Below are 24460 nucleotides of genomic sequence, written 5' to 3'. Positions count from 1 at the left end.
CTAAGTGACTAATGGGTGGGTAGCATATACAGCGTGGATACACTGGACAAAGGGATGATTCACAACTTGAGCAGGACACTGCGCAATTTCATCACACTACCCAGAGCAGTAATTCTCCATTCAATATATTTGGGCAGCAGTTGACCGAGAAACTTTGAATAAGGAGGGACTACTGTATCTCATGGTTGGAGGAAGGACATGAGCCCTATTTATTTACTTCCCTGAAGGCATGCCTACTTCTACCATAACTACTTTAAAAGTTTTATGACCATCTTGAGCCCTCTGATGTAAGCTTGCCAACTTCATGCCAGCTATTTTCACTTAGACTTTGTTGTACTCTCCCAAAATCAAATATTACTATGTTCCCTTTAATTTTGTTAATTTGTCTCTATAAAATGGTACCATTATCTTTAAGTCCTTCAGTTTTTGTGTGGATTTTCAAGTAAGATTTATGATCATTTAACCAATATGTAGCAGATTTTTTTCCATTTTAATATTGACAGTTTTCAGTTCTGGTCAGTAGAAAGAAATTAATTTAGAAATTTATAGAACCTCTTAATTTCTTGACTTAACTAGAAATTTTGTGACACTAACATAAAATGTATGAAATTTGAATAAGCTCAGCTCCTGTGCTTTGTCGATCATACAGAGAAGCTTTATTCTTTGAGTCAGTTTTCATTGCTGCATATTCAGTCTATTCATCCTTGAGTCTTTCACCATGCAGCTCTTCAACCTAAATGTAAAATTAATTATTATCAATACTACTTAAATAGTCTAGTGGAGTTTTTGACTTGACTGAGATAAATATAAGGTTAGTGGATAGTTTCTGGTTAAAGATTCCAAAACTCCTTCATGTATTGCCTTTTTAAAAGTTTCTGTTTTATTTAAGTAAAATAATTTAACCAATTAACTAAGTAAATGCAGTGTTTATTATAATTATAGAGCTATATCCCTATTCTAGTTTTAATATACAGTTTACACTTATCTAATTGGTTTTATCCTGTTAATTTTTTTCAGAGCTTTTGGTCATTTTTTTGTGTATCTTGGATTTGAATGCTTAGCAAAATATGAATACCTTGAGAAGTGAATGCTTGCATTAGCAATTTATCAAATTTCTGATAGTTCGGGTATACTTAAAGGGATAGTGTGACTCTCATGTGAGAAACAAACTGTGGTCAATGAGTTTGGTGTATTATAATGATGCTTTTTTTTTTAACTACTGAAAAATAATAAACAGCCATAGTAATTTGTGTGAAGACTACAATTTCTAGAAAACAACTAGTAAGATTTTCTAGATTATTTTATTGATCTTAAATATTCAAATAATACATATTATTTATTTTCATTCAGCAAACTGGTGAACTGTTATATATGCTTGTTGGAAAGTCAACACTATTTGTATTACATCTTCTTAGCTCCTTTAAAAGGAAAATATATGCATTGTGTACTGAATGATAGTCTGTTCTTTTTTAGTTAAGATACAAATATTAATGTCATACCTTTGCTCTCTTGTTTTCTGTGAATTTAACTTGAAAGGATAATTAAGTTTTTGGTATGTCATTTCAGTTTAATAGAGGGGCTAATACAAATTCCCCTAATTATAAATACAAGCCTGGTCTCTGCTTGTTTAGGAAATACTGAAATAGTTCGAAATGTTCTTGTGAGCATTAGTATCAAGTTCATTCCTAGCTGTATGTTGTAGTATATCCATAGAAGGTTGCACCTAATAGTTCAGTTATGCCAATCTTTATTGTGATTTGTTTATACACACCAGAGAGTGGATTGTAGTTTCAGTTGGATGTTTATAGCCAGGCAATTTTATTTCAGAAAAGTAAGTGACTGAAAAGTGTAGATACTTCTCTTTTGGTAACATCTTTTCATTCACTGACAGTTATTGTGAACAAGTGAAATAAAACTGTTAATCAGTCAAACAAATGTTGCTAGTTTACTTGTTAGATATCTGTATATTTGAAAATTGTATGTTTTTGTATAAGTCCTGTCGCAGCCAAATAATTTGATCTCCTAATTTTAGAATTATAGGCTATATTCACTTTAATGCTATTGTGTGGCAGTGTTAACCATTGTAACCACCCACTTATAGATTAAAGATTGCTTTAAAATGAATCTTTTGCTCCCCTCAATCTAAATTATACCTCTGCTTTATTTGGACTTTAAGACACATTTTGCAGTTTACTTCAAACTGGTATCTTTTGACACATTCAGAAGAGCTGTTTCTAATTTTAATGGCATGAAAATAATTCATTGACTTTTGAAAGCGAATATGAAAGATAACTGTAGAAGGAGGCCCTTTCAGGTATCATCCATTTGGATTAGGTAGTAGTTTTCCAAACTCACTTTGTATTTTAAAGATTAGAAGAGAGATAGCATCTGCTTGCATGAGCAGTGTGAATGTCTCTGTAGAGTGGTTTCGTTGGTAAAATTTAAAAGAAACAAATATATATGGGTTTAGGGCTATGTTTTCGTTTTTCTCCCCCCACCCCCCCTCTTTGCCACTTCAGAATGATGTCCTCTCATTTTTGTTGTTTTACTTTCTTCATAGATGCATATAATATTTTCCTGAAAGCACAAAAGCAAAATGTTTTGTTCGACAGTGAAACTTACAATGATCTTATAAAAGTACTGTTGATAAAGGATAGCTTTATACAAGCAATGCAAGTGAAAAATTTGTAAGTATTAGTCCATTTATTATACCTCTTACTTTAAAAAATACCGTCTGTTATTAAGGATTTTTCTAATGATGTGTTGTAGCGGTTACTCAACTACCCACAAAAATCATATGAAGTGGTTTTCTAATTTTTATGGGTTTTTTAAACCTATAAATTATGCAACCTTTTCTGGCCCTGGGTAGTGCAATACCTTTTATTTACGTTGTGTAACCTCGTAACTCATTGATGGTTCCCAGGGACTGAAAAGTGGTTTGTATCATGTTCGGTTTCTTGTTCAGCAGCTAGATCCACGCACCTTTTGTGGCGGGAGCAGCCTGGCGTACCGAAGCGTTTGAATCTTACTTGAAAGCTCTATGACCTTTGAAAAACTACCTCTCAATCTGAGCCTCAGTTTTTCTTCTATGATGAGTGCATAATAATATTTACATTAAAGATTTCTGCTAGATATTGAAAGAGATTAGCGAAGTAGAGAAAATATAGGTGCTCAACGCATTTTAAATACCTTTTCCCCCCTTCTGTTGTGGTTTTTGTATGGTTTTTATTTGTTCTTAGTCCGTTTGGTGGTGGTAGTGGTTTTGTCTCTCTGGCTAGTTCCCTAAATAAAAATATTCAGTCGCTAAGTAAATTACCTACTTCTAGAATACTCACTGTATCCTCAATTAGCGACTTGGAAAATTTGACAGTGAACAGCATCCTGTCATTTGTACCCATTGAAGTCATCAAGAGGATGTAGGTTTTTTTCTAAAATTACTTTTCTCAGGAAATTATTATCAACAGTCTCCCGACACTACCCATTATAATCAATGAATGGCATTCTGAAGCAACAGTTATTTGGGAAGAAGGGGAGGTGGGAAAAATAGAGGAACGTTTGTATTGAGAGTTGGGTATGAAAAAGTGAGGGGATAGAAGCAAAGAAGGAACAGTTAAAAACTTTTAATCCTGAGGTTGGTTTAAAAGACCTCTAAAATACTACCAAAAGCACAGATTATAATTTTTTATTTTACCTGGACTTGTTCTAGAACAGCAAACCTCCAATTCTGGTAGCATAAAAAGAGGCTGTGATTCAGCTGATCAGCAGTCTGCATTTTACTGAACACCCAGTGATCCAAGACTCAAGTCTTAAACATTTTGGTCACATACCGTTAATACTGAATAGTACTAATATCTCACAATTACGTGTATCATGAAACATAAAGGAATGAAGGATAAGTTTTAAATAGAAAGGTTTAAACATTTTCTTGCCTCACCCGAGCGTTCACACAGTGTGCATGCCTTCACTGAAGACCCTTTTCACAAGTAGTTTTTCAAACAAGTTTTAACCAGTTAGTGGGTCATAGAGTCTATTTAGTGGGACAGAACCAACATTTTAAAAAATGAACTAGAATATAAAATATCAAAGCACTTTATGTGCTAAAAATATTTTGTGAAAGTTTATTTTAATTACATGTGCATTTACATATCTATGCATTGGTATGTATTGTAAAAACTTGATCAAACAAGTATGCAAGCTGCTGACCAAGAAGATGGTTATAAGCACAGCCCTTCTGTTTCCTCTTATGTCCACAAACTGTAAAATATAAGTTATCTTTTTTCCTTCCCTCCCTCTCTAGATCTTGTGAAGCCTTTCTGTACTCTTGTGGTCACTATTATCTTTGTATTATGCAGTATTCCATTATTACACTGCTACCTTCCTCGTGTAGCTGTGTGGGCCTAAGAGAATCCTAGATACAAAGCCTTAGAATGTCCAGAAGCACCTGATCTGAGGTTGGATGCACAGCCTTTCCCTGGAATCAATAAAATGTTTTATTTGACTATGAAGAATTGTATTGTGGGTTAGGTCTACATTGAAAATAACTCTGGACTGGTAATTCACAAGTGGAAATTGTGGTTCCAATCTCTAACTAATTAACTATGTTACTAAAGGATTGTCACCTAACTTCTCCGGATTCATTTCCTAGTTTATTGACAACATGAGGCCCTTCTAGCTCTGTATCTATGATTAGAGTAAAAAGAATTGCTGCTTTGTTTTATAGGCATCTTTATTATAATACGGTGTAACCAAGTGAGCCACATAGTGAGAAGCAGTATCCCTTGCTCTTTTTCTGGTGCTATTACTCTCAATTAACAGCGGCCAGATAGCAGTCTGTTGTTATAATTACCTACACAATGCCACGTGTTCAGTCTTAGGAGCAATGGTTTTTCCTGTGAACTAATAAAAAGTGCAATCTTTGTTTTTGCTATACTTTTGCTGTCACTAATGTGTTGCAGATTCACTTGACCTCTAATGAGATTTTTTTCAGTTTTATTTACAAGGTCATTTAATCTTCCCCACTAGTAATAGAACCTTAAAAGTATTAGCAATAGCTGTCTTTAAAACTTTTAAAGAAAACAAAATGTTTTCACTTTTAGTTAGAATTACTACTTTTCTTTATGCTTCAAATAAAACTAGGTATAGTGAACTATTTCAAGGGTTTGGAACCGCTTATTCAGAGAACAGTAGGGATATACATTATTGTTAAAATGTCTGATGGCCCTGGATGGATTACTCTGGTGGTTAGAGTGTCATCCTGATATGCCAAGGTTGTAGGTTTAATCTGGGTCAGGGCACATACAAGAATCAACCAGTGAATGCATAAATGAATGGAACAAGTCAATGTCTGTCTGTCTGTCTGTCTCAAATCAGAAAATTAAAAATTAATAAAAATAAAATATCTGGTAACATTAAGCTGTATTCTTAGGAAATTCTTAGCAATAGCACTACGTTATCTTTCAAGAATAGCACTTTGTTTTCTCCTGTTCCTACCAGCTTCTTATTGCATTCTGTCTAGAAATAGTGCTAAATAATTCACTGATGGTTTTTACTGGATTGGCCAGTTGTTGTTATACAAAGTGAGATAAATTATAATTACCAACTAATTTTCTGTGTGTTTTATATAAGTATAATCCATAGACCTGTTGTTACTCTGAAATCTCTAAGATGAAACGCTCCCTACAATACTATCACCTTTGGTTAAGACGTTAATTTTTGCAGTTGATTGTAAGTTAAAAGATCTATGCCCTTTATCCTTTGTAGTTATTTCCTTTACTTTGGCAGTTCTACAAATGAAAACGTTTAGAATTCTGTGTTGTTCGACCCAATAGCTACTGTAGCCATATGTGCTTGTTTAAATTTAAATTAATTAAAATTAAATATAATTATTTCCATTCCTCTGTCACATTTAGCCACATGTGGCTAGTGACTGCCCAGTTGGACAACACAGATAAAAAACAATCCTATCATCACAGGAAGTTTGATTTGACAGCCCTGGACTAGATGGTTTTTCAAAAGGAAAGATCAAAACTATGGGACAGAAGTAAACTTCTTTTATTGTATTGTATGAATGAGTCCAATTCAAAGATCTCTGCCAGTAACTTTTTGTAGTTTTTTTCCTTTTGCCAGTTTGGAATATACTTTGGATGTGATTGATTACTTCTACATATGCAAAATATAAGTGTTTGGTATATACTGGAACTGAACAGAGTCTTTGTCTTCCTATTTATTTCACTTTAATGTTTGTATTGAATAGGTAGCTTCACAAGGTGGGAAAGAAAATGTTCTGTGTTTTGAGGTCTTTGAACAGTTTATAATTCACACCTGATGTCCGTTAAAAGAGAACTTTTGTTAACCTCATGATTTTAATAAATTTTAGGTAGTATTTTCAAGTAAATATGGTATAATACATGTAATAATGTTGGCATAAGAAGTAAGCTTAATTTTAATAGCATCTACAGTTTATTTAATCATGTAAAGATTGAGAAAGTAAATCCTTTATTTTAGGCAGTTTATAGTCTCCTGCAGGAGTTGTTGACTTAAGAGCTTTGGCAGATGGTACAAAGGAAAAGAGTTAAACTGAGCAGTGGGTGCTTTGGTGGGATTAAGAGGATCGGTTGGGGGATAAGAAAATCCTGCGCCTCGGGGTGAGGGGGGCTGCAGGGGTGAACCCCAGAGGCTGGAAATGACAGAGGATGGGCACATCACTGTGTCTTTGGAGGATTTTCTTGGGATTGACGAGAACAATTTAGCAGTGACCCTGCTGTTCTCGAAATCTGCCCACGTCGGCAGGCTGAGGTTGTTGGCAGCAAGATCATCACTGAGCTTGATAAGGCAAATGGCAGCAATTGCTTTTGCTCTTTCTGACCTGTGGAGATTTCCTAATCGGGCGGTGAGCCCTGGGATGCTGAAATTTCATCACAGGAGATGTACAAACAGTGTAGCAAACAGAAATCATCTCTGACTAGGGTTTGTTTGTTTGTTTGTTTGTTTTTTAAATCCTGTAGGTTTTAGTCATAAGTAAAGCATTTTTTTGCTCTTGGGTTTTAAAAAGTTGGGGGGTTTTATTTTAAATTTTTAAGTCCAGGACAAGATTGTTGTGTGAAATTTTAAATTTTAATGTAACAATGGTTTTAGTTCTACAGTATGTTCACCTTTAAAAACTGTATGATGACAGCAAATTAAAAATTAATCAACCAAGTGATATGAGGCTAGTTAGTAATATGCTTTAGTTTATGTTTAAAATATACAGTGCTGAAAATAAGTGTTCATTTTTGTTGCCGAAAGAATAGTTTTACATTTTATAATTATGGTGAATGTAGAAAAAAGAGGAAAAGGGATCCAGCTTAGGATACAGCAGAACAATGCAGGGCATGCAGTTATTTTAGTCATCTAATATGTCAGCATCTGAACCGATTGTTTAAAAAAATCTTGTACTTTGTTTCTTTTGTTGCTCATTTCCAACTTTGTCATCTGTCAGAATGCAAAAAAAAATTATCCTTCTATAACCATTGACAGGATAACACAAAAGCTGTCTCCAGGTCGATATTTTGCAGCAATATTTTTAACATACGAACAGTAGTTTTTATAATTTCACCTTGGTGCTCAACCATTTATTATCGTATCAGAAGCATGTCAGTAATTCCTTTCTAAATGTCTGCTTCTTTTAGCGCTGAGACCCACATCAAGGGCTTCACACTGAACGATGCTGCCAACAGCCTCCTCATCATAACGCAAGTTAGGCGGGATTATTTGAAAGGTATGTCACAATGCTTGACCTTTACGTCACATTAATGCCTCTGCAGATTTTTCTTGTAACGCCCTTCGAATACTTGGATAAAGGAGTCCATTTAGCAAATTACCTGCTTATCAAGAGCCTTTTGTGGTAGCTGAGAGACGTAAATTACTGTACATGCATTTATAATACAGCTTGAATATGAATGTACTTGTCATTTGACCACTTAGTCCAGTTTCCATTCCATTTAACACAAGATGGGTTTTCTTAAGATGAATCACAGCTCTTCAGACATGCAAAATTTGTGTTCCAGAACGAGAGAAAGTACAGGCTTTCAAGTGCGTTAAAATTCACAGCACAAGTCACTTTGCTTTGGAAATTAACATACTTTACTTTAGAGCATCTAAAACAATTCCCAGCAGTTGTTTCTTGCATATTGTGTTGGTTGTGTGTGAGATAGCAAATGAGTTAAATTGAGTGTTAAATGTGTGGGATTGTGCACCAAATGATTATAATATTGATTTTTAAAACTTAATCTAATACTTTTTTAATAGTTCATAATACCATCAGTAATAAAATGTGGTGTTTGTTTGGAGTTTGGAATTTAGAGTTTTTAAATAAATATTAAGAGGATAATACCAGAAATATATAGAGATGACTTTGGGGAGGATTGGGATAGGGGCCGCTTGTTCGGTAGAAGCTGTTTATGGGTTTGCTGAAGAATGGGTTTGGATCTGGAGGTCTTATGAATGAGCTCTCCCCAGGGGGAAAATGATGAACCTTAAAATTAGGTACACATCTTTTCATGGTTAGGTTTACATTTGAATTGTAGTCAGTATAGGAACACCATAGTTTTGCCAGTATGACAAAAACCCACTTAGGAAATCTTTAAGGAAGGTTGAAAAAAGCTTTTAACTATTCGATATGTTACTTATTTCTTCACCAGTCTAATAATGATGTTATTCCTCACTTGTGTGTTTATTAAATAATGTCATATCCCTCAGAGAAAGTTGCTCTCTGATTGTGTAGCGTTAATGTTGCCTGTAATACCTAAATGCGCTGATCTTTAGGTGTCTTCCTAATTGATTAGGATGGACTGTGTAAGTGATAGTTTCTCTCTTTGCAAAATTTTCACCTCAGCATTCCACAGGCAGGGCCAGCCTACACAGTCTTTTTGGACAGCCTTGAGTCATAATTGAGTGTTGTAGGGCTTGTTTTTAATATTTTAAAAGCTTTCATTTTCAAAAGAGGCTTTTTGTCAAATTGGTATTTTAGTTTATATATATCTGTAGGCACGGAGATAAGAATAAAACACTTATTTAATTTCAAGGGATTAATTTTTGAGCGGAACCTGAACTGAATTTAACTTGACTACTACCCCCTACTTATATGTGAGATACCCTGGAGAAACCATAAGAAACTTGGACTTGTAATTTTCACATCTCAGCTATGCAGTTGAACTGGAAGTTGGCTGAGAGCAGGAACCATGAGCCACCTCCTGTGCCTCAACACAGACTTACCTGTTGTTAAAATGATTATGGGCGAGGATGGGAATCGTGTTGGCACTGTCCCCATGTCTTTATTTTGCTCTGTGGCTGAGCTCCCAATTTTTAAAATCCTCTTCTCTTTTTTACGTTTCTTTTTCTCAATCCCATCTAAAACAGGAAGAAAAATAAAGCCAATTCATTTTTAATTTTATAAGCAAATACTATTTTGGAATATTAATAGCTGATACCTGTTACCTTTGCAATATAATCAATATGACTAATAAATTAGGTGAGAGTGAAAAGGATCAGGTGGGGATAGGTACTGGTTTTTATTGTCTCTTAAGTCATAAACTGTAGAGAAGGCAGGTCCTGGGAATATGATTAAGGTTCTAAGTGCCATACTCCTTGAGGGTAGATATGATGTGATCTCTTCTCCTGGATCCTCCACTCTGTCATGCACATGTGCATCCATTGATGCAGGCTCTGCGGTGGTTAGGTCCTTGGGTTAGTGTCTAGCAATATGACCCTTGGGCAAATTATTTAAACTCTCTGCCTCTGTTTCTCACCTGTAAAATTGGTGCTTGGGTAGTTGTGAGTGTAGTTGCTTACTACTGTGCCTGGCATGTAGTAAAGGCTCAACAAATGTAGTTAAAGCTCAATAAATGCTAGTTACTATCATCATAATCATTATCTTATTTTTGTTTTAATTTTAATTCACTGGTGGAAAAATCCTCCCTAGCTGACAATATTCTTGGTTAATAAAAATATCCTGAAATTGCCCTAACCGGTTTGGCTCAGTGGATAGAGTATCGGCCTGCAGACTCAAGGGTCCCAGGTTCGATTCCGGTCAAGGGCATGTACCTTGGTTGCAGGCACATACCCAGTGGGGGGTGTGCAGGAGGCAGCTGATCGATGTTTCTCTCTCATTGATGTTTCTAACTCTCTATCCCTCTCCCTTCCTCTCTGTAAAAAATCAATAAAACGTATTAAAAATATATATATATCCTGAAATTATCTGTGTATGACCACCAGTTAAAAAGATGTTACCAAGCGTATTTTCTATAAATTATATTAACATTTTTTGTTACCTATATGTACATATTTATAAAATTTTATTAAATATGCCTTTTAAACTACCGGTTTCCTCTTTTCCCCATTTGAGAATAACTGGGGTTTGGAGTTATTATAAATTGTTTATTCAGTAATAAACACTGAATTCATTGTCTTTTCACTATATCACTTGTAATAGACTTTAATTATTACCCTTTCTCCATTCTTCTATAAAAGAAAGGTTCTCCTTATTTGGAAAGCTGTTTTGAGAGTCTTAGTTTTGTCTAGGTTACATTGCTTTAATTGCTGTAAGCTGTGAAGGTTTTTTTGGTAGTAGTAGTAGTGTTAATTGTTATGCTAAGTATTATATTTTCACTCAATCCACCACTTGATTTAATATAACGAATTCACTACACTTGCATGAGTCAGTAAATCAAAAGGATGTTCCAAATTTATCCATAATCAGGTACTTAAGAAAAAAAAAATTTCTGTGGCTATATCTATGGAAATCTGATGTTTTATTTTCTTAGAAAAATGAGTGCAAGAAACTACCTACAAGATATTTTTCAGAAGTGTAAAATAAATTTGCTAGTGTGAAAGTTGAATGTTTCAGTTTGGCTGCTATTGCATAATTGATCCTGTTTGAATTAGAAGAAGATATTGTTTTCCAGAAAGAATCTTTGGAATATTAGAAGATTTGATAATCATCTAATTTTTGAGTATAATAAAGTCTGGGAAAGTATAAATACTAGTATAGTAGAAATTACGTATTTTTGGAAACTTTATTTTTTAAAATTCTTATTTATATTCCTCTGAACTTGTCAACTTCCTTGAATTGACTAAATGTTTTCCCAGAATGGTACCCACATTCTTTCAATATCATTTGTATTTTCTGTGACTTAAAGAAGACATTTAAAAAAAAAAAAAGAAGAAGACATTTCTCTGGTCTCTATCTTATAGGTAGTCAAATAAATTGCTATTTTTTTAGGTTTTTTTATAAAGTGTTAATATTTTCTGTATTCTAGGATAAATTATTCATAGCTTTTTGTCTATAGCTATTTGGTATTTGTATTTAAAAGCTGGTTTTCAAAGTGCATTAAAGTCATTATGGTTAAAACAAGAAAAACTCTGTCACCTGCTCTTCTATTGTAGAGGCTCTAACAATGCTAAAGACGGCCTTGGATCAGGGGCAGACACCTTCTAAGTTAGCAGTGACCCGCCTGATTCAGGCGTGTGCTTTGAAGGGTGATTTAGAAAGCATACAAGCAATTCAGAAGATGGTAAATGGACTCGAAGAGTTGATTGGACTTTCACATATGGTTTTCATCAATAACATTGCTTTGGCACAAATAAAGAAGTGAGTATTTTCAAGCTTTCTTTTTCTCCTTCAGATGCTGGGAGGGACATTACCTCTAATACTACCTTTTAAAACTTTTTAAAGCTATTAGAAACCACATCAACTAAAGAGGAAATATTGATGCCAGTTGCTGACCATTCTCTGTTTGGGAATACTTTATTATATATTATGAAATATGTGTTAGCTTTAAATTAAATCAGAATAAAAAACATTTATCAAATTTTTCAAATTCGTAAAATTTGTTTCACGGTTGCTAACTGTTCTCATTCATACAGGCCAGGCCCTTGTGGAAACATGTTGTTACCGAAGTGAAAAATGAATTCATTGATTGTCAGCAACACTGAGGGTGACAGTCTAGTAGAACATTGTGAAATAGAGGGCCCAGCAAGCTTGTTTGAAATAGGAGTTTCTCTTTTCCCACCCTCCTACCATCTACCCTGTCATTACAGCTCCACAAAAAAGGAGGTATATAGAGGTGATTCTCTTACCACCAACACTAGATTCCTTGTGAGAATCACCACTGTAGAAAGAAGTAACTTGATTTTTATTAACTTTCTCAAGTTCAAAATTCATGAGGATAATTATGGAATTGACCTCTTTAGGCCTTTAGAAAAAAATGTACTTTAGTAGTTAATCTTACATATATTTAATGGGTTATGATACTAAAATGTAATGTTTGTGTTTTTTAGCGTTTTTTTGATTTCTATATCTTTCGGCAGAGAAGTTGTGTTTCGTTTTACCTTTTAAAACTATTTCCCCAACAGAACTTGAAACTTTCCCGTTAATGAGAAAATGTCATTATGTTAAGTTCAAGGAAATTATCCAAGTAAGAGCAGATGAATTTTTAAATGTTATCATAAAAACACAGTTTTATATGATGTGGAGAATATGTTTTTATTTACTAGTGAATAATTTTTCTAACTAAGACCTGTAAGAAAAATTTATTGTAATGGGTGTTCATTTTTAGTTAGAGAATTCTTATGTTTTAGGTAATAATTTCAACATAAAAATTATTTGGAGTGCCATAACTGTAAAGTAGCAATTAAAGAGTACTTTACCCCAGAAGTTATAAAGATAATTTTTTTACTGTAACTTGTTAAATAAGGCCATGTAATTGAATTTTTAATGTAAAGTGTGAAGATACTTTTTTCTGATAATTTTAATATAAATTGAATATTTTTCAAATGTTCTATAATACCTGAGAGAGAAAAAATTATTGTGACTATCGGTTGAGAGATTTGAAAGTACACCTTTTAAAGACATCATCAGCATCTTTAAGAATCCTGAGATGGTACATAGTAACTTTATGCAGTAGTGACCATTGTAGATTATACAGCCAAAGTTGTAGCACTTACACAAGTTTTTATTTTATATCCAAAGAGCTACAAAATCAAATTAAATATTTAAGATACAATTTTTTAAAGTTATAATGCTTGTATATATAGTAGTTTGATTTTGTCTCTAGAGCAGTGTTTTCAAATAAGCAACTACTTTTCATTATTGTAGCATAAATCACCTAGGGATTGTTTTTGCTACCAAAGTATGATTGGGTTCAACTTGCATAGTGTTTTTTCTGGTTAATTATGAATGTATTTCCTTTTTTCCCCTAAGCATTTGCATGTGTGAATCCCAAGGTAAGTTCTCATATGAAAACTACCTGAAATATTAATACAAGAGCAAGTATTTCTTTATATCTTTCTTTTACAGCAATAACATAGATGTTGCAATAGAAAACATTGAAAGTATGCTTACTTCAGGGAATCAAACCACGGAAACCCAGTATTTTGGCTTGGCATACTTATTCAGAAAAGTAATAGAGGAGCAGTTGGAACCAGCACTTGAAAAGAGTAAGTTAGCTATTTTTTGCTTTTAAAAAAGGAACAAAAAACAAATAATACACACACAAAACGGAACCACATTTTCTCTCTAGTGAGGCTGGACCAAATTTCTTTGGTGGATGGTTTAAGTGAAAGATTTTTCTCCCCTGTCATTTTTTTTTTTTTCCCAGTAAGCATCATGGCAGAGAGATTGGCCAATCAGTTTGCCGTATACAAACCTGTCACCGACCTTTTCCTTCAGCTTGTGGATTCGGGCAAGGTGGATGATGCCAGAGCTCTCCTAGAGGTAATGACCCACCACACATGGAGCAGTGGGGCTGGTGGCTCGTCAGAAGTAAATTGAGAAATTACGTGACACAAGTGTGTGGTAGAATATTAGAATGGAATTGTGGTGCTGCTAGCACATTTAAGTTCATTGTGAGTCAAGGTTGCACGATAAGGACTGGATTGTGAATTGTAGGATGCTGTGCCAAATCAGATTGGAAATGTCCTTGGATTGTAGAGGGGAGGGGCGCAGAGGGAAGACTTGTTTTGATGAAATGATTTAAAGACAAATGTTTCTCTACAGATAGGTAACAATTCTTTTGATTTCCTACTTTAATTTCTCTAATGCTCTAAATACGATGCATTACCATGGCAACACAGTTTGCAAACAAAAAGTAGGAAATGTTTGCTTTTCAAGTACCGCTTCCACTTGAATACTCAAACATTTTCAGTGCCTTATTCAAGGTTTATTAAGAGTTGAATTTGCTTTCTATGCACTTGTGTGTCGCAGACATATTAAACGGCAAACGCAGGTCTCTGTGGCCCACACTCTCAGTTAAATTAGCAATCTTCAGGGAAGGAGACAACTGCATTCCTGCTATTTTAGCAGCACTAAATATAAAGCCGCTCCAAGTGGGGAACAGTGGGGAACGGTGGGTGATCGGAGCTGCCACTGGCAATGTACACAAACAGGCCCCACTGCGGAGCCCCTTCCCAGCGGGCGGCAGTCAAACAGTCACCCGATCCTGCCGGCGGCGTGTTTGTGTAGACTCCCTGTGTCAAATTGAGGTCTGGGGCCGATTTCTGATAGTAAATAATATTACATTCACTTACATTTTTAAGTAGTAGAGAGGGATGATAAAACTACTCGTTTACCAGAGCTCTAGTTTCAGTCCTTAAAGTTCTTCTAGTTTGAGAGTAGAATCCAAGCCATTTTTAAAAGGTATGCCTGAGAAATATGTCTGTGTTAACAGTTTTGTAAAAAGTGTAAATTGGCACTTCCTTTAAGGCTTTTGTACTTCTTTTTCTGGCCAGAGAGAAATTTCAGTTAATTGAAAATTCTATCGTTTGGTTTGGTTTCTTTACCTTCAAAAAAACAAAAACAAACAAAACAGAAAAGGAAGTTTATGATAGGGATTTCAGGAATTTTTAATTCTTCCTGCCATTAGCATTTCAGATTCTCTCTTGAAAGAAATAAACTCGAATGCTTTATCTTTGTGTGTACATTTCTCAGTGTACCTACTAGGAGTATTTGCATATCTAATTATACATGTGGTAGTATTTGTTCAATTTTAACACAGTATTTTGATGGTTCTTTAGAAGGGTGGCGCTTGTTATTTCCTCTACCAGCTTGTTCTGAACCGGCTCTTAGCACCTGGGGTGGGAGCCTGCTGCCCTCGGAGCTGCATTCAGCCATAGCGGCCTGCCCAGCAGCTCTTGGTGACCGCTGAGTGTTATGCAACAGCAGCCGTCTTTTCGTTTTCATCCCTTCAGTAGACTGAGGTTTCAAATGATAAAGCCTTTACCCATCCTTTACCTGCTTGTCAAATAGTAAAAGATTATTCTTACTGTGCCGAAGAATACTTTATTCACAGATGTCGAAAACATCAGTTTATAATGTAAATGTTCTGTGTGTCCCCAAAAGTTCTTTTTATATTATTCGTTTTAGTATTGACAATGTTTTAAAGCTTTGAAAGAGGAATGAGCTTTTAGAAACTTAAGGAATGACATCTATGAAGAGTGTAAACTAAAATATTGTCTTGCCATATTTGATTTTACTGTTGCATCTAAGATTGGGTAGACACTTGATTTATGTGGTCTGTCATATAAACTTTTTTTTTTTAGTTTAACTTTTGTGTCTTTCTCAAGCACTGGCTGTCGCAATGAAAGCCTTTTATAAAATAGAGAGATTGAAATCAGTCCTTTTGTATGCATAAGTGTAGGTAATTATACTTTAAAGAGAACTTGCTTTGTACATTTTAATTTTTATAAAGAAACGAGCAGTTATCTCCCTGACACCTTATTAAATGTATAATTAACCTTATGATCCCTAGCTCACTTGTGAATGCTTGGCAGTATAATTGGAGAGGAGTAGTGTTTCTTTTTTTCCTCTTTCTTTGCAGTCCTAAACCTTATTCTGTGGTTGTTGAAGCACTAGTTTAATTTCTCCCTTGTCTTCTTAAACAAACTTTTATACTTGCAAAGCCAAGGGTAGCATTCACAAAAGCTTGACATGGTTCTTTTTTCTTGCCTTAAAAATATTGGTCGACCACTAGGCCTTCCTATTAGTAATGATACATTACTGTATTATTGTGAACTTTCTTAATTGGAAATAATTGCCTTGGTCTGCTTGTTTATCAGAAACCTTCACTTACTGAGTAATGTTTCAATTTTTAGAGATGTGGTGCAATTGCTGAACAAACCCCAATTTTCGTGGTGTTCTTTATGAGGAGTTCCCAGAGGCCAGGAAAGGTACTATGCTTAACTTGCCGACAAGTCAATGATGCTATAAGCCAGTCTTGTTGCTTCAGGGCCTGATCTAAAAACACTGAAGATCGAAGACTTCACTTGTCTATACTTGTTTACATTTTTAAATGTTGATAAAAAGTTGGTGTGGCTCCTTAGTTGAACTGGAAACGCAAAACAAGTTCATGCAGTGAATGCTGCATATGCATTAGGAGCCCCCAGGAAGGGCCCAGAGAAACAGGAGATAAAAATCCTGTTGCTTAGGTCACTTGGTACGTGTAACAGTGTGCAGAAACATTCCCCTCATCACGAGGCCATTTTTTACCATTTTTAACCATCTGGTAGTTTAGCCATTTGGCCTTAAAACTGGTATGTGCCAAAAATTAATGTTCTCAATTTGTGCACGTACCTAAAAGATTCATGCATGGTGCGTAGAACAGAACCAAGTCCTATTTTTGATTAAAAAAAAAAATAAAAGCATATTTCCAAAAATAATTATTTAGATCTGATTTTACCAGTTGATCACCAGGAACCCCATTCTTAGTTTATTTGGGCACATTATGAAGTTTCAAATTGAGTGCCAATTATAATGTTTGTTTTATTGTGAAACATTTAGGTTGTTTCCAGTCTGGGAGGTCTAAGATTTCCTTAATTTCTACACACTTCCCACACACACACACTTTAAAAATTTGTTTTTACCTAATTGCAAATTTTTTGGTATATTTTTATTGATTTCAGAGAGGGAGGAAGAGGGAGAGAGATATAGAAACATCATTGATGAGAATCATTGATTAGCTGCCTCCTGCATGCCCCATCCTAGGGATCAAGCCTGCAACCCGGGCTTGTGCCTGACCGGGAATTGAACCGTGGCCTCCTGGTTCATAGTTTGATGCTTAACCACTGAGCCATGCCAGCCAGGCGATGTTGCTTTTTATTTTTTATTTTTTTTCAAATTTAATCTAGCAAATAAAATTACGACTTGCTTATTATGATACTTGCTTTCTTGCAGTAGTCTAGAACTGAACCCAGCCTGTATACAGAAGGGAAATAGTCTATTAAATTGAGTAGGCAGTTCTATTGTAATTATTGTCAAGATTTTGTGATTTAATGTTTATATATCAGTGTTTTATTTCACAGTTCTTCTGACTTCTATTTTAATATCCTAGACACCAATACTGAGATCTTTAATAGAACTGATTCCTGAATTAATTGAAAAAGAAGAAATATACACTTGCATCATGAAAAGCTGTAGTAAGTAGTTTAATCTGACTATATTATTTAAGTGATTTAAATATTTATGATATAGTCAACTAAGTTAGTCTTTAGCTCAAGGTAGAAGTCATAAATACCAGATAATTATGTAAATAATTTACTTAGCTTTAGAATATGTTTAAAAACTATGAGGAAAAATATGAAATTATTTATATATCTTTAACATAAAAACAAGTATCACTGAGCATCTTCAGAGCGGCCCTGTGTGTTGAGTGGGATCCCGGGCTCCTGGGAAGTCTTGGAAGTCCAGTTGGGTTTACATAGTGGGAACCAATCGACTCTCCCCAAGGCCCTGCCACCTGAAACATTGCATGAAATAGGTACATACTTGAGACTACCACTTGCCTTGCCTTCTTGCTCCTTCAGTACCCTTCTTGCCTACCAAGGCCTTTGATATAATAGGCCCTTTACTAAAAAGTAGGCTCCAAAATTTTACCTTTAGTCACAGTTGAAATTCCTGTCTTTTAGGGAGTTTCCTGATTGCCTGCCCATCACATATGAGAGGGAACATTCTAAAGTTCCCTCAGTAATCCAAATACACGGTAGCATTTCTAAGTTTAGATCACCTGCCATCTGCCAACCACCGATTTGCTCCCTTGAGGCAGGAGGTAAATAAATAACTGCTTTTTTGATTTTATTGTTGGCAGGACAACAGGTTGCAGTCAGCATTAATTAGTAAATTGGCCCTCTGGTTTTCCACCCTTGTCAGGAGAACATGAAGTATTTGAAAACAGAGCTATAATCATAAACCTTCTCAGAGTTCCATTGGCAGATATTAAATAATAACTAAGTAACATGAAATAGGGTCAAACAGCATCAAACTATTAAATTGTGTAATCGCACTTGGGAATTGGGAGGGAGAAGAAGCAGGGAGACCAGGAAGTGGTGAAAGGGAAGATCAGAGCTTTCTGAGCGGCTTTCTGGAAGATGGCCCCTTGGCATGGCAGGGAAAGGATTGACACAGGAAATTGAGTTCACCCAGCCTACAAAGATCTGTTCAGACACAGTGAGAGCTGCTGCATCATCACCCTCGCTCCCTTTTGGGTGATCCTTCGGTTGATTTCTAAACTTCTGATGTCCATTCTGGAGGCCCGCCCTGGAGCTGCCACCGTTGGGGTTGTTTATAGAACATTAGTGTAGGGTAAGGGGGTTGTTAGGTGCTTAGATGTTAACAGTTACCAGCAGTTAATAACAGAGCCCCTATAATCTTAGCAGTAAATGTAAAAAGGAAACTTCTGTAAATCAGCCAAGGTGGAGAGCCAGCTAACCCTAGCTCCTGGGCTACTCGCTCACCCACTTAAGTGAAATAGTAGTGTAAATTGTTAATAGGTAGATGTATATAGCTTTTCATGTGGATTGATTTTGTATGGATTTTTTTTTGTCGTTGTAGCTAACTGTTTTCCTCGCATTTGCTTATTTTATAACAGAAGACTGTATTAAAAATCTTTTTGATGTTGTTTAGCTGATGATCTTGATACTGATGTAGATAAAGATTCTGCATAATTTACATGTCCCTCACCACGACAATCCCTGAATTACATTGATTTCAGAGTGTGGTTTTAAGCAGAAGAGAGTTGAATGGTGTGTGCTTACTCTGTAGTTGAGGATTTCGGTTTGTAGTCACTTTTACAATCATGGATCTTTTAAAATAGTTGTATTTGTCATTTTCCTTCTCTTTCGTGGTGACTGAAAGTCACTACACCATGTCTATTTCAAACACCTCAACCTTCCATACCCATGTATAAACACCTACACGCACACGCACACACTCAGTGAATGAGAAGTGTGGGGAAGGAGTGAGGGTGCTTGTAGATTCCGAATGTGGCTTTTGCTAACAGTAGTTAAGTGTTCATTTGGGATAAAGCCATCCAGGTAGGAGTCCCTGAATAGCTAAGTGTTTTGGGAAAAGAGTAATACAGGTTGTCTTTATCTGTGACTAACATCTTTTTCTTTAGGCGTGAGCAAAGATGTCTCATCTGCCAAAGCACTGTATGAAAATTTGACTGCAAAGAACATAAAATTGGATAATCTGTTTCTAAAACGTTATGCAGTTTTGCTGAAGAATGCTGGAGAGCCTGTCCCTTTCCCTGAGCCCCCTGTGAGTATTTCTTTTTTTTTTTTTAAAAATATATTTTATTGATTTTTTACAGAGAGGAAGAGAGAGGGATAGAGAGTTAGAAACATCAGTGAGAGAGAAACATGGATCAGCTGCCTCTTGCACACCCCCCACTGGGGATGTGCCCGCAACCAAGGTACATGCCCTTGACCGGAATCGAACCTGGGACCCTTGAGTCCGCAGGCCGACGCTCTGTCCACTGAGCCAAACCGGTTTCGGCATATTTCTTAAGGGGAAAAAATCACCTCTACAGATTTATGAACCCTTCACAATAATGTGTAAAAAAAATAAGTTGAATACTTAATTACATGAGGATTAGATCTCTGTGGAAAACCCTCAGGGGAGGGTTTCGAGAACTGAACCTTCATTCATTGGGCATGGGCTGTGGGAGAACGTAACCCTCTGGGAGTGAGGTTTAAAATACAAGGTCAGTTTCAGACTTTCAACTATAGTTATGAATTTATCAAATGTCCTTGGGGTGGTTTTCTCATTATTTCAACTTGAAATAGCATTTCATAACCTATATTTCAATAGCCAGGGGTATTATAGAACTGTTAATTGCTTATTCAATTTAAATAAGTTTGTTTTTATTTCTTCACTTAGGACATTTTTTATTGAGATATAATTGACATTATATTAGCTTCAAGTGTACAATGTAATTATTTGATACTTGTATGTATTGCAAAATGACACTGTAATAAGTCCAGTTAATATCCATCACCATACGTAGTAACAACATTTTTTTCTTGTGATGAGAACTTTTGAAGAACCACTCTGCTAGCTACTTGTACACATGCAGTACAGTATTATTAACTAATAAGCACCATGCTGTATATTACATCCCCATGACTTACTGGTTCTATAGCTGGAAATGTGTTCCTTTTGACCCCCTTCACCCATTTCATCCCCCACCTCTTCTCAGGCAACCACCAGTCTTCTTTAGATGAGCTCTGTTTTGTGTCTTGTTAGTTAGATTCTACTATAAGTGAGATTTTATTGTATTTATCTTTTTCTGTCTGACTTCTCTTAGTATAATGCTTGCAGGGTCCATCTATATTGTTGCAAATGGCAAGATTTCATTCTTCTTTATGGTTGAATAATATTCCACTGGTGTGTATAGCACATCTTTTTTATCCATCCATTCATTGGACATTTAAGTTGTTTCTATGCCTTGGCTATTGTTTTTATTGTTCTATTTAACAAGAGGAATCATAAGCAGTATTTCTTTTTATTGTGTCATTGAACTGAAAGTCACACACCATGTTGACTCAAACACCACAGTTGTCCATGCCCAGGTACCTACACGCACACGCACACGTACATGCTCACGCACACGCACACGCTCACGCAAGCTCCTGGTGCTAGCGTTTACTCTGAATCTGGGGCTGACGATTTCATGAAACAAAGTGCTGCTGCCAGTTTGCAGTACTTCATGATTTTTAAGTTTTGTGCCATCACCTCTTGCTAGTAAATCTTACCTTACCTTACCTTCCTTTTTATCTCCTCAACAGGAAAGCTTTGAATTTTATGCAAAGCAGCTAAAGGAATTAAGGGAAACTCCTTTGTGAAGCAAGCACGCACTACTTTGTTTTTTTATGTATTTGTGATTCTGTGTCTAAAATGTTATTTTTTAAATGTATTTGAGAGGACAAAAATAAATAAATGAAAAGTTAATCTGTTTATGTGCTTGTATTATTGGTAATAAGGGATATGATAAATACAACATCTCATTGATAGCTGTGTGCACTTGGTCACCAGACCTTTTTGGGTTTGCCTACAACATAAACCTATGGCATTTTCTTTGAGGTTCCTAATGTATGTATGAAGCCATAATTTTTCAGGGTCTTCCAATTGACTCATCTTCCGGCCCTGTACTCAATTTCATTTATTATTTTTATTAAAAGGTTGTTCCTTTATTGAAGACTTACTTGTTAATATTGTTTATCTGAAGAAGGTTGGAACTGCACAGAATGGCGTTCAATGAGTTTTCTAATGTTTAGTATTCTATGATATATCAATTCTTTACATGTATGAAGCCCTGCATAATTTTCCAGTTTTGTAAAATGTTGGTGCTAGAAGGTATCTTACCAGCCATCAAACCCAGTGCTCATTTTCCAGGGAAGCAGAATCAAAGAGACTGTTGCTTGCCCTTGGTCGGGGTACTATTTGCCAATGCCTAGAGGTTCCTCACCATGCGTTCCCTCTACCACAATAGCTCCCATGAGCCTCTGCTCATAGAAGTCTCCAAAACTGAGTCTGAGTCCTAACTGATCATGACATAGAGCCAGGCACTTCCTCTCATTCTGGTTTCAGGAATTGTCAGCACAAAATACTCCTACACTGAGCCTCTTACTTCATACTCAGATCCTATAAATATGTGACTTAATATACAAAGGAGTGGAATCTTGGTGTACATTCAGTTTTATCTCCAAATTGTTTTTCTTGCCTGTTAATATCTACATTGTAAATAGGTACTATAAAAAATGTAAGATGATAGTCAATTTGCCATTACAAAGGTATGGGGATTGAAAATGTTTCATTTGAGAGTTATCCCCTTTTTGTTATATTCCTTGTCTATTTGAAATCAGTGATCACTTACCTGCTTCCCACTGTTTACTTAGTGGCCGGGGGGCAGTGGGGAGGGCGGCCTGGCCTTGGGGAAATAGCTTGACCTGCTGTTTGTACTGCTAACCTGTCTGTGGGACCAGCCATCCTGCACCTAGAGCCGCCAGATTGCTTGAGAGGGTGGGATGATGGAGGAGAGCCAATAAATAAATGTTATGACATTGGCCATATTCTTCATCTTTTTGTAGTTAGACCTAAGGAACCATTAGACCCAGAGGACTTAATGAAATTTTCCTTGTGACTTGGGTGCAGGACCTGCACGTGCTGTGGTTATATTTCCGGATTTGCCATGAGCCTCACTCCATTAGTGATTCCACTGAAGCAGGCCCTATTTTTTGCAGTTATGCTGATAGTTGAGCTCAGTTTTATTAAGGTTCATTAGTAGAGGTCTCTAAAATGAGGCATAACCCTGGGGCATAATCTGGACTTCGCTGTCGTCTTTGGGGAAACAGTACAATCTCAATCGCATGAAGTGACTCCAAGCCAGCCTGTGTATTGGCTGGTGAAATGTGGTGTAGTGCAGAGGAAATGGGCACAAATCCTAACCTAGCGTTCTAAACAGCTAATTGAATATATTACGTGATTAACTATCGTGTCATATCTTTAGCACTGATTGGCTTTCCCTTTTGAATGTAAATATTTAAAATTTAATAATTGTGTATTATAGGTGGGCTTGTGAATGGATGCTTTCTAATATCTACCAATGAAATTGAAATGAGTGGAAATGCAGAGTAAACACAATTATAGCAATGCTCAATAATACGTTTTAGGTTCAAATTATAAGCAAACAGCTAATTCTAAAAAGTACACATCATTGGAAACTAGTGTGTTTTATATGTAACTGAGCATCCGTGTATTTGAGCCTAATATAATTTTAATGTGAAATGCTTTGAATAACTTGTAGTCCAGATTTTTGTATAACTGCTTTTAGCCATTTCAAGGACATGACTCTTAAAATTTTAAATTAAAAATTGTGTGGTGGCCTCTTGTTCCTGGAATCTCCTGGGTGTACAGTGTGTGGAGAACCGGTGAAGTCTCTGTTCATCTGTTAAGATAGCTCATTTGAGATCCCTGCGGTACAGAGTTGGCAAGAATTAGTAGAGTTGGATATATGATAAATCAACACTTAAAATGCAGGGGATTTTACCTTTCCTTGTCAGAAGAGCAGGAGCATTTTACAGACATCATGACTCGGATCCCCTCCACACGGGCTGTCTGCAGCACGCTGTTCCTCTGCTTCACCCTCCTATTCCTTCCTCCTGAATGCTTACTAGGCCGGCATCACTTTCTCTGGCCCCTCTCCCCATCCGGTATATCAATTATTCTCTTTCCAGGGCTCCCAAAGCCACTGAAAAACACAGGTTGTGGCTCCCTACGGACGGACCAGTTCTTTGCTTCATGTCCATATCCCCAGGCCAAGCACAATCCTGGCTTTGATTGAGTTCACAGTAAAGCGAGCTACCTGTAGTCAGTTCTGTGGGTTCTTCACATCTAACATGAACATGTTACCATGTGCCAGGCCCCCCTCTTGCCCGATATTCATGGCGAGAAAACAAGGGCTTACTAAATCTTACTCTGGGCAAGAGTTAATATGCCCAGAATCACAGCCATATAGCACATGCTAGTACTCTAGTCATTTAGTTGCTATGAGAATACAAAAAACAAGCAATCCAGCTAAAAGTAAAATTGCAATCTCTAAGAATATTCCAATTTAAAAAAAACAAATACAAAAACCTTTCACGTTAGTACAAGTGTTCCCAGTCTCTGGACAGCTTACACTGTAAGGCTATTTTCTTCCATTTAATCAAATACCCGTTGCCTGGCATAATCACCGTGTTTGCAAATTCCAGTAAATTATTAAGCAAGCTATATATCGCAAATTGTTCTCCCCAGTGCAATTTATTTCTCAAGTCTTCAATGACTGACTGCACACTTTTTCTCACGTCTTTGAGCACAATTTTCATTTAATATTTGTTTTTCTGGCAAACCAATATCTGTAGAGTTTTTATAAGTGAAAGCAACATTCCTGAGGTATGATGGAACTCAGAGCTGCAGGGGGTACAAAATCATGGTAATTTATTGCTTTGCTGTTGTAGTCGTGCACGCGAGTGTTTCCATTAGAAATGTATCCTGCAGACTTTACAAAGCCCACATTATATAGCCTCAGTACAAATAAAAGAAATGGCTGCATTAGCAAATTCAAAATAGCCACTTACCTTTTTCTTCTTTGCATGAAGGAAAGAAACAACATTG

General features: G+C 36.0%; 1 protein-coding gene across 1 annotated transcript in view; it reads left to right on the top strand.

The window, feature by feature from the left end:
- The window catches only part of LRPPRC (leucine rich pentatricopeptide repeat containing), an 88726-nt gene extending 67470 nt beyond the window's left edge, over window positions 1-21256 (top strand). The window contains exons 30-38 of the mRNA XM_028140007.2: window positions 2561-2687; window positions 7668-7756; window positions 11422-11626; window positions 13334-13473; window positions 13635-13750; window positions 16126-16200; window positions 17361-17445; window positions 19422-19564; window positions 21094-21256. Coding sequence (XP_027995808.2) covers window positions 2561-2687; window positions 7668-7756; window positions 11422-11626; window positions 13334-13473; window positions 13635-13750; window positions 16126-16200; window positions 17361-17445; window positions 19422-19564; window positions 21094-21150 — 1037 coding nt within the window. The 3' untranslated portion in view covers window positions 21151-21256. The remainder of the gene's footprint in view (window positions 1-2560; window positions 2688-7667; window positions 7757-11421; window positions 11627-13333; window positions 13474-13634; window positions 13751-16125; window positions 16201-17360; window positions 17446-19421; window positions 19565-21093) is intronic.
- Window positions 21257-24460: the final 3204 nt, after the last annotated feature.

The sequence above is a fragment of the Eptesicus fuscus genome, chromosome 16, assembly GCF_027574615.1.
Source record: "Eptesicus fuscus isolate TK198812 chromosome 16, DD_ASM_mEF_20220401, whole genome shotgun sequence".
Lineage (NCBI taxonomy): Eukaryota > Metazoa > Chordata > Mammalia > Chiroptera > Vespertilionidae > Eptesicus > Eptesicus fuscus.
Note: the sequence above shows the minus strand (reverse complement) of the source record. Positions and strands in the feature narration are given on the sequence as shown.